The sequence below is a fragment of the Oryzias latipes genome, chromosome 12 (genome assembly GCF_002234675.1).
Source record: "Oryzias latipes chromosome 12, ASM223467v1".
NCBI lineage: Eukaryota > Metazoa > Chordata > Actinopteri > Beloniformes > Adrianichthyidae > Oryzias > Oryzias latipes.
Genome location: NC_019870.2, coordinates 18252161 through 18262860, shown reverse-complemented (window position 1 = coordinate 18262860; position 10700 = coordinate 18252161). Strand labels below are relative to the sequence as shown.

At 40.3% G+C, this 10700-nt stretch overlaps 1 protein-coding gene across 3 annotated transcripts in view; it reads right to left on the bottom strand.

Annotated features, from left to right (window-relative positions):
* Positions 1 to 370: 370 nt before the first annotated feature.
* The window catches only part of LOC101158122 (tankyrase-1), a 91646-nt gene continuing 81316 nt past the window's right edge, over positions 371 to 10700 (bottom strand). For 2 of the 3 annotated variants that reach the window (XM_011481927.3, XM_011481929.3), the window contains 7 exons: positions 9954 to 10074; positions 6871 to 6968; positions 6371 to 6445; positions 6120 to 6225; positions 4433 to 4619; positions 4152 to 4308; positions 2941 to 3133 (listed from right to left, as the gene is read on the bottom strand). In XM_011481927.3, coding sequence (XP_011480229.1) covers positions 3047 to 3133; positions 4152 to 4308; positions 4433 to 4619; positions 6120 to 6225; positions 6371 to 6445; positions 6871 to 6968; positions 9954 to 10074 — 831 coding nt within the window. In that variant the 3' untranslated portion in view covers positions 2941 to 3046. Of the gene's footprint in view, positions 3134 to 4151; positions 4309 to 4432; positions 4620 to 6119; positions 6226 to 6370; positions 6446 to 6870; positions 6969 to 9953; positions 10075 to 10700 lie in introns of all 3 variants that reach the window. The other variant, XM_011481926.3, reaches the window with a different exon arrangement.

The following is a 10700-nucleotide window of genomic DNA, read 5'->3' as shown; positions in this document are numbered from 1 at the left end:
GTCATGTGTCCCAGATATGGTTATGATGTGAAATAAAAGTTCTCGATGCTTTAATATGTGCAGACAGTGTTTATCAGGGTCCTTGTTCTTCTGCAAGCTGTTATCAGAGTAACTGAAGTTAAGTTATCTGCAGGTCAAAATCAGAATCACGGTGGGCTTTTGGAGTTAGTGGAGATCTCAGTCGCCATAGTGATTTTCTCGAAATTATTTTTTACTCCTCTATTTATTACTGTATTTGTTTTGATCAAGTCTGTGATCCGTGGTGTTGCTCTAGTGGTCAGTTTAGTTAGATGAGTATTTAAAATTGGTGTTAGTATCGGTTTGACTCCTCTCAGGATAGTCGATGTTTTCTAAAAACAGGAGACAAACAGACAGTTGGAATTCTTTATTAGGCATTTTCTTATGTACATGAGTTTGTGTGTTCCACATGTTAGCTGGTCGTCTGTACAAGAGTCTGTACACCAGGAGGTCAAACAAGAAGGAACAAAGGAAAGAGTGAGGCCCGGGCTGGTTTCACACAAACACACAAACACACCCTCCAGGATATTTACAACAAGGCAGCTGACGGGCTGTTCAGACAAATCAGTAGAGAGCTGCTCAAATGTATAAAAAAAAAGACAAATTATCAGTAAAAGAGCAGCTGAAGGCCCACGAGGAATAACTTTACAGTTTAAAACGCAGCCTCTGATCACGCTGTACTGTTTGCCTCCATGAGATCAATGCCGGTCTTCTGCTTAAACCACTGAAACGTCCGTTCAGTGTAGGACCTGAAATGTGGTTTTTCTACAGCCGATAATCCCTTTTAGAAGGATTTCTATAAAAAACGTACTTTCATTTGATAAAATATGATCCCCAAACATGAGATATGATTCCTTAAGGCTGAGTACTTTTCTTTTAGGGTCAGCAACTTTTATTTTCCACTTGAAAATACATTTCGCCATGATTATCTCATTAAAGCCACATCTTTTCATTAACTTTTTTTATTATTTCATCCAGCCTAATTATATGCATAATTAGCTGAGATGTGCCATTACACTTTTCTGTGAAAAACAATTCATTATGTGCGTTTGTAGAGCAAAACGCATTTTGAGAACTTTACATGTTAAAAGTAGCTTAAGTCCCAATAAATGACACAAATTACTTGTTAAGAACTTTCAAGGCAAGCTGTCCAAACCAGTTACAGCCATTCATTAGGACTACAAGGCCAAAGACTGCAAAGGTTAACTTGATACGAGGGGCTCACTCAGTGAAAACTGAAATTAATTGGCTCTGTGGGATAGACAGCATCAACAAAAACAAATATGGACAAACTCATGACAGAAAAAATGGTCTCTACGGAAACAAACAAAAAAAGCCATTGGGATTCTACAGGATGGAGAAAATTGTGTTGCAATTTGTAATACAATGTTTTTGGGTTGGTATTGTTTTTAAAAAGCAACCTATGTATAGCAATCTTCCTCCTCTTCCGTCTCCTTTACATTTCTTCTGCAACATTTCTGCTGAATTTCTCATTCAAATGCAGGAACAAGGATTCAATTTTCACAACGATAAATGTTGAAAAATAACAAAACAAAACAAAAATTGTAGATGGGCGGAAAACTTGAAATTTCTGAAATGCACAGCTTTGCAGGACTGACTCCTTACATGTATGGTGTCTTCTTCAGCTAAAATGGAAATTTGTGTTCCCCAAAAATAAGCTGATCAGCCACTAGAGGGCAGCAACAGCTGAGAATGGGCTGAGAAGGCAGCAGGTTCATGTAAACAACACCCATGTCCGAGAAACATTTCTATAAAAAAAAAAAAATCTTCACAAATGATTGCAGATGAGTTCAAGGAGAGGCACTAACCCAACCTGGTGGGTTATACACTGGGGCTTTTTAAAGAAAATGCCCCCCTCTTTTGTTTTATTTTACCCCATACATTCCATTTCTTCAAAAGATCCATTTCTGTAAAGAATTACCTTCAGTCTACATGTTTTGGAGTCTTCTTTGTTTGATGTTAACATTGATCTTAGTGCCAACAGTAAAAACACCTAACATTACGTCTCCGTGTGCGGTGAAGCATAAGACCGTCTTCAAAAGCAGCTTTTCTGAAACTTACGCTTGTTTGTTTTTATGTAACCGTTTCTGCAAAGGCTGCATTAAGATTTAATCTGAAATGACAGCAATGTTTCCAGATGAAGAGCTTCATGCGAAAGGGGCTTCCTGCAGGCCACTTATATAAAGTCTGACATATTCTATGGTCCTTGTGAGTTTTATTGAGAAGCATGTTTAGACTGAACTGGCTCGACTTGTTTTTTTGCTTTGTTTAAAAAAAAGGCAGCACAACTCCATGACAACATTAGTCCCTGAAGTCCTTTAAAAAATAAACTTTAAAACTCCTATGTGTTCATGTTTTAGCTGCAGAGGTGATCTTGGTCTGACTGCTTGGTCCCTGTTTGGACTGGAGGGAATTCTGGTCTCATCGTTTCCTCCTCACTGATTTGCTCATTTGGTCATTTCCCCGGTTTTCCTAAAGCCTCAACATTGACCTCCACAGAGGCGTGTTCTCTCAGCAGGACAGTTGCTGCTTCTTAAAGACACCCTGCGGATGTTGTTTTGGAGTAATGAACTAAAGCAAAACAGGTCAGGATGTCAAACCCAGCCGTTTTCATAGATGCTAAAGACTGTAATGTTTGTTTGGCTTTAGACTGTGCTTCTCTGTAACTGCTATTGTCTTCACATAGAGCTGCAAAACTGCGTATGGTTCACATCCACAAGCAACTCTGACTGTTTGACCTTAAGATTAAGGGCGACAGACTGTTTCTGCTTTGGGGTTTCAAATCAGAAAACTCCCGTCTTTCCAACCTCCTCTGTCGTCTCGTGTTCACCAAACACATTTTCTGTGGGTTTTTCAGCTTCTATGCAGCCATCACTTCACACTTCACGCCTGCAGTTCAGCTCTGAGGACTTGACTTCCACATCTGAGGCTTTAAACGTTTTTAGGTTCAAGTTTTAGTCTTTTCAGAAAGCAGCTGGCCATCTCCAGCTCCAGCGGTCACAGCGCTTTAGGACTTCTGTTCAGCCGTGGCTGCTGGCGCCGCCACGCTCTCTGGCTTCCCAATCTGGTAGGTGATCAAGTATTCGGGGTAAGCCTGGAGACACAAGAAATTGGAGCATTTTATTGAGAAAAAAGAAAAGAAAAATCCTTATAGGGCTGATAAACCTTTTACAATGAATTAGATGTGAGGAATTCATGAACCAAAAAATCCCATCCATCTCTAGCTGTGGTCACTAACCCCTGGGTCATGAGACAGTCGGTACCGGGCCATAGAGACAAGAAACTAACCCACAATTTGTCCGTTTTATTTACAAACGGATTCTGAAGGAAGTTTTATTTTGGAAAACTACTGGATTCTTCCCACCACATCATTCTTGACGCGTGTCAGGTCACGTTTGGAAAAGACATCGGCTACTTCCTTAAAGCGGCCGCTCGTCTGCTAAATTAAAAATAAAGTTAACAAAAACCAACGGCAGAAAAGAGCCAGTGAGGCATTAGGATTCAAAATTAAAAAAAAACTGCATTTAACAGAAAAAACCCAGAAGTCTGACAGATTTATTGTGACAGACCATAATAATAATACGTAATATTCAGCTGTCTAATGTTATAAAGATGCTGCTAATTAAGTAGCACAAATGTTGGATTTATGTTTATGATTCTACGTAGAAAAAAACAGTTCAAGTGACTTTTTTGGATTCATATTTATCCGTCGCACCCGAAAAGTCAAACTAGCTGCAGATATTTTTCCGATGATGAAAATAATCTCTCTGGATCAGATTTTAAGCCTGGAGGACCCCCAGGTTCACCTTTTGGGCTGCTGTGCACTGCTGCCACCCATAACGGATAAATGTATAAAATGGTCATATTAACTTTAAGAGCCCTAAATATATTAACTTTAAGAGCCCTAAATAAAAACGGTTCTTCTTTCCTATAAACAAACTGTAAGTTATTTTTGAGAAAAAAAAAGGTGTCCAAAAATTTGCCTTTGATAAAATGTAATTTATTGTTTTGATGCATTCATCTATTTATGTAAATAAACAATAATTAATAACCAAAAAAACCAAAACTTCCTGAAACATTCTGGAAGAATGAAGGTGTTTGTGTGCACTAACCTGCTCTCCTCTGTAAATGACATACTCTGCATATGCCAGTCCATTCACGCTGGGGCGTCCAATCACAGAGTGATGACCCGGCGGGGCGTGGGCCATCTTCATTGCACTGAACTGAAGAAATGACTTTCCAAGGGTCACCCTGCAGAAAAGCATCTGCCTGCAAATGCACACAAGCACGCAATTTAAGAACAAAAAGCATAATTTCATTCCAAAATAGGAATATGAAGTTTTTAAAAACGAAAGCAGCTCAGTCTTTGGTTTGGCTGAACTGCACGCCTCACCTGTGGCACACATAGCAGGAGCGGTCTTTGTGGGTGGGACATCCTGTTCCTCCTCCAATCCCGTACACATACTGGTTGCTTTTGGAGGAGTTCTCTGCGAAGTAGATCCCTGCACCGAACATGCCCCCAATATAGGCGTGACGCTCGTCAAAGCCCTTATGGATTATTGCATTGATGAAGGGAGAACCTGCCACAAGTCAGAAAGGATGCAATCAAAGAAATGAACTAGAAACATGTCCGCCTGGAAAATCAACATTTTGAGCTTTTAAGTGTATTATTACGCTCATTCCTCACTATAAATAACCCCAAAGTGGTATATTGATCCACTCACACATTTCTGAGCATTCCTCTAAAAACCTGCACTCTGAGCAGCAGCCCCTCTGAATCCAGGAAAAAACAAGCAGGTTCTCACAAGGTGATGTAGACCAGTGAGAAAAACCGCGTCCAAGAAGAGTCTGCGCTGCCAGAACTGAGTCGTCTTACATCCGGGTAGAAGTAGAGTTCATGTATATAGGGGCCAGATGGTAGCTCAGACAAGGAAAACTAAGATGTACATGGATCCTGCCTCAAGAACATGTTAAAAACATTTTTTTATAGGAGTGGGTCTTTAAGAGCAGGTTTCTGCAGACTGTTGGTACTGTCAATTCTGTTACTTTTATTCTAGTCTACCAGTGAATAATGTAAAGAAGAACCCAATTCTCTTCCTCTTAAGAATGCAAAGAGTGTATACAGACACTCGGTTTCCAAAGAGTGATCTTGGGAAATCTCGGTTGACAGACAAATCACTGATGCCAGACGCACCATTTCAAGCCCCACAGAAACCTGATTACTTCCTGGGATTTCCAGCTTTGTAGAGTCCATTTTCCAAGAAGGCAAACTCCCCCCAGGCTGCGCCTTGAACAAGTCGAGTGGTCAAAAGAGGACGGCTGATAAATTACATTTGCTCAAGCTTACAGTTGAGCTGGAAGAATGAAAACACTGCCGATCAGAGTTAATCTCAGAGTCTGTGAAAGGCCGGAGCTCGATTGAACCACGTTTGTCAAACAAGACAAAGTGATTAAAGCTACAGAGAAAGTGGCGCCCGCCCGCCCGCCCGCCCGCCCGCGCGAGCGCACTTCGATGTCCAGCTTGGAAACGTCAGATTTGATTTATATTTAAGCCGAAACTGAATATAAGTATATTAGAGTCAAGCATCACCTAAAACAGAGCTGACAATCACATTTTTCCTTCAGTATGTGTCAAAAAAGTATGAAATTTTTATACAGCACGTTTTTATACATGATACTACGACTGAGTTTTAGGCCACCAAAAAAAAAAAAAAAAAAAAAAGTAAAATTACTAGATTTTAAGTCGTAAATTTATGAGATATAAACTTGTAAATTTAGGAGTTTTTTCTTGTAAATTTACGACTTAAAAGTCGTAATTAAAAAACATTTTTTTTTTTTGGTAAACTGGCCCTAAAACTCTGTCGTATGATACAAACATATTGTACTATAAATTTAACATCACAAATAGAACTACACTGGCTTGGAAAAAATATAACAAATGTGGCAAAAAAAGTGTAAAAAAGAATAAAAATAAAGTAACAGAAAACAAGGAAGAAATAGATCTGGTTTAACACTCACAGTGTTAATGATTAAAAAACCCTTCTGTGTTTTTGTATATTTTTACTGTCTGGATTCATTACCATGAAAGAGCATGCGCTCGTTGTGATGATTATGGTTCTCATCAGCAATTTCCTTCTGCCTGTGTGCGTATCTTTCTCGCAGCTTCTTGTTCACCACTTTCTGAATCTGCAGGCAAAGGAGACGGAGAGGCGAGCGGTGAATGTTAACGAGTCTGCAGGAAGGTAAACGCGGTTAGGATGTCTCGTTCCTGCACAAACAAAAGCACCGTCTGTGCTTTCAGCACAGCACGGACACCTTTGTGTTAACATACCTTAATGATGTTGTACCGGCTGAAGACTCCGCCTGCGTTGCCTCCATCACGGTGCTCTCTGATTGTGCTCTGCAGCTGAGGACGACAAGAACAGCAGGAAAATCAACCACAAGCAGACAGAACAGAGACACTTGGAACAAACTTTGTCATATTTTAGGTTTTAAAGGATCGCTGGAAATAGAGCTGTGGCTCATTTGATTTTATAACTTAATTATTTGAAACAAAGGCTGCAGTAGCACAACAACAAATCAGTATTGAGATTCAGTATTAGGAGATTCTTCTCTCTGTTTCTCTAAAGAAGACCTCACAATCTGTAAGCTTTTACAGATTCAATTTAGATTTAATTTCTGCTAGCATCTATTGGTTCTCGTTACTTTAAGCTCATCTACGCTGACTTCCGTTGTCACTTTCCATCACACATCTTGCTAACGGAAGCTACAAAAACCCACTGAAAATAACAGGCAGACGCAGCTTCTCCATAACTGTGTGTGTTTTCTTACTTCCTCTTCGACAGACTGGAACTCCTTGTCATCTGGTGCCAGGTCGATGAGCACTGTGCCCTGGCTGGAGCAGTGAAACGTCAGGTATGGGTTTGCCCCTACAAATGCATTTTAAAGACACGTTATGAGTCTCAATCAAACAAACACTTCAATTCATCAATGACAAAGAATAACTAATCAGCTCTGACCAGCACAAAAAAACACTTTGAGGTGTAAAGGTCCGTACACACCGCGACGAATATTCGCCAGGCGTTATTCGCCAGCGTTTTTCGCCACGTTTTTTGTGTTCACACCCAGGCGATTTTCGCTGACGAGCCGAGCGAACATGCAATTTCATTCCCTGACATTAGATGGCGCTTAATGTAAACAGAAATACTCCTGTACACAAGGTGGCGCTGCGCAACTTTACGCTTCTTAAAGTCGCTTTTCACTCAGAAGAAGAGAGCAAGTATTTACGTGCTTGTCAGAATCAAACAAAGAAAACATGAATATTTCAAGCATCAGTAGCTCCAACTGGTGATTGGTTCGGGGATATTTTAGAATGTCCGTCATTATTTCTTCGCTGCTGTGTAGACGCTACTTGGCGTCTATCTTCTTCGCTGGTATGTGTGCTCAGCAAGGCAGTTTTGTGTTTGAGCGCCCCCAAGTTGTGTTTTACTGTAACTTCAGAAGCTCCAGACACGTGTGCAAAAGCGCCGTTCTCATTGGTCGAGTAGATTTCGACGCGATGCGTCGAAAAAAAAAAACGAACCCGAGGCGTTTTTTTTTTTTTGACGCTTTGACGCGTGGCGTTTTTTCGCGTCGGTGTGCACACTCTCATTGGTGCCCTTTGTTTAGTCCTGAGGCGTTAAACGTCGGCGAAAATCGCCCGTGAAATTCGTCCCGGTGTGAACAGGCCTTAAGAAAGCCACGATACACGAACAGTGTGTTTTGCATGCCATCTTTTGACTGTATTTTCATAAGCACCTGCGACATATTATGTCTGTGTTTGTTTATCTGAATTCTTCTCCTACCCCTACGGTTTCTCCCTGCCCCTTCCAACTGTAGGGGCATTTGGAGGGTTAGAGGTGTCCGAAATAGTTTTTTTTTATAGGAAAACCCTCCTATCACCCTACAGAGCCCTCTGCCCGCAAGGTTGTTCCACGTTGTGCTGTGTCGCCGAGGAGAAACGCGTTTCTTCACGTGGGTGTGCCCCGAAGCACAGAAGTTTACATCTAAATGTAAGCAATGACTTTTTGTTTTACCATGTTTTTTGTTTTGACTGTTTTGTTTTCTTTGGCATGACTGTTTAAAGGTTTAAAGTAAACTGAGGTTGTTATGCATTTTCTGAGCGCTGGCAGCTACGTACTAACGCGGATGACCGTTGTTGTTTTTCATTCTTCTTATTTCTCACTCCACGCATCTGCTCCTGTTACGGCCCTTCTATCCAATTTTAAAACCCTATGTTGCCCACGAGTCAAAATAATTGCCCACCCCTGGGTAGGGAGAAGCAGGAGGGGTAGGGGAAGAATTCAGATTCAGGCTTTCTTTTTCTAGATGAAAAACTTCCTTTTTTAGCTCAACTAGATGGTTAATCTACATACACACAGTAGTGAAGCACACCAGAGTTCACTTGCAAGTGAACCAAGGCCAATCTGAGACACCGCTAGGTAGCCTGGGCTACATAGCCCTGGAATAAATGAATGAATGTCCCATAACACTTGTGCTATCCTAGGCACTTTAACGTTGGGAGTTGGGTCATCTAGACCCACTAGACAGTGCGCTGAACCTTTTTTCTTCAATGATTTGTGATTTTTACTGGTGTACATGGATTACATGAAATCTTTCCACCTTTATCCACCTTTGTCATGGTAGGGAGAACACGTCAATGTAAGGGTGGGGTCATCTAAGATAGCACAAGGGTTAGACTGGCGCTCTCCGCTCTTTATTACACCACAAACCAATTTAACATCAGAAAATATTTTCTTCTGCGTCAGATAAATACAACAAAATACAATGACATGAGTGGCATAAAAACTGGTATCTCTGATATATAATAATGAAGTAGGCAGAGACAGAGTGGTGCATGGGAACAACTGTCACAGTAGAGCACTATACTTATGATAATGTCTGGTAAAAGGCCAACTCTGATGAAAACTGTGTTTTTAACAAGTTTTTGTGGCATTTTTCTGATGATGGAGGATATATATAGGAAAAATAAGTTTAAAATTACATTTCTGAACATTTCTTTATTCTAATTGTTTTGAATCATGAGAAGACGAAAAAAATAGCTTTGGAAAAAGAGTTTTTTGTGAAGTTGAAAACACGCTGGTAGGGCCACAAGTTCCCTGTTCTGATCTCTCAGTAACGGTGACAGGAGGGGGGGCTGCTCCGGGCCAATAGTCCCGCCCACAACTCACAGGCTAATTTCTTATGAACTACTGCTGTGATGTAAAAAGTATTTCCTAGAATTTTAAACAAAATTGAACACATGGAACATTTTGAAAATGGATCAAAATATGATTGAGTGGGTCTTTAAATGCAGCTTTCTTTTTCTCACGTTTATGTTTTGTGTTCATTTCATTAGCTGAGCTGGTTTAAATCTAGCAGTAATGTATTAAAGCAGGCACTTTAAGAAGGTAGCGAATGGATGTAAGACGTGACTGAGAACCTAGACATGCATCAAGAAGAGTGAGTCATAGACAGCAGTGGTGAAGAGAATCCAGTTTTCCAAAATAAAACACCATTCAGAACCAGATTAAACATAAAAAACAAATTATATCTTCTTCCTTTGCAGCTTGGTGCTAATTGACCCTTAAACAGATCCTACTCCACAGCCCAGGGATAGGAGACCCCTCTATAAAACTACAAAGAGTAGTATTGACCAGTTTGATGCGCGTAATGGCATTCAAGTTACTGCCTTTCTAAAAACATTTTTTTTCCGCAATGTCTTGTGTTTTCTTAAAATATAGCTAATTTCTTTGAACAGAAAATTCAGAGAGTTATCTGACATTCAATAACACACATGTTTTTATTGCTTTGGTGTCTTTAATCTCAAACCGTTTGCTGCTGCTTCACACAAGTGTGTTTCTGCCTGGACTGACCTTGTTGACCTCCCAGCAGCCTCTCAATGCCCTTGATGAGTTTGTGTCTGTGGCCGTAGGCGTTGATGCCGATCTCCTTCAGCTCCTCGTGACCCATATCTGCCAGGACATCCAGGGAAATCTGCACAGAGAAAACCAAAAACATCCCAGCAGTTCAGCGGCTGTTTGTTGACAAAAGAGGAAATAAGAACACGGAAAACATTGCAATCTGCCATCTAATCAAACATTTATCCTGTAGCTAAAAGCTGACATTGCGCAACTATAAATTTCAACCAAATATGAGTCATATAATTATTATATAAACCCTCTGACAATGATGTTTAATAATAGACCTTATTAGTATGAGGGTTGCATTGGTCTGTGGTAAACTGCAGTTAAAGTAGGTCACACAAATGTTCATGAAAATCAAAAGAGGCGGGAAGAAAAGGTCAACGAATGGGAGGAAGTAATGACTCCATTTATATGCAGATGGGTTACAGTGAGGTTCTCTAGACTCTCAGAGATGAGATTGATCCTGAGAATTTGATTAGTGATGAATAAAGAATGACAGTTGGATGTTAATTAGAGTGCTTACAAAACGAGCAAATATCCCACAATTCCACACTAACTTGACACAGTCGGACAAAAATTACATTTTATGTTAGTTTATGGAGCATGAAAAGGGCGATGTTTAATACATAATCTCGCTTATTCCTTTTAGTTCGACTGAGAATCACCTCAGTTCAGAAAAACAAGGGATAATTTTCT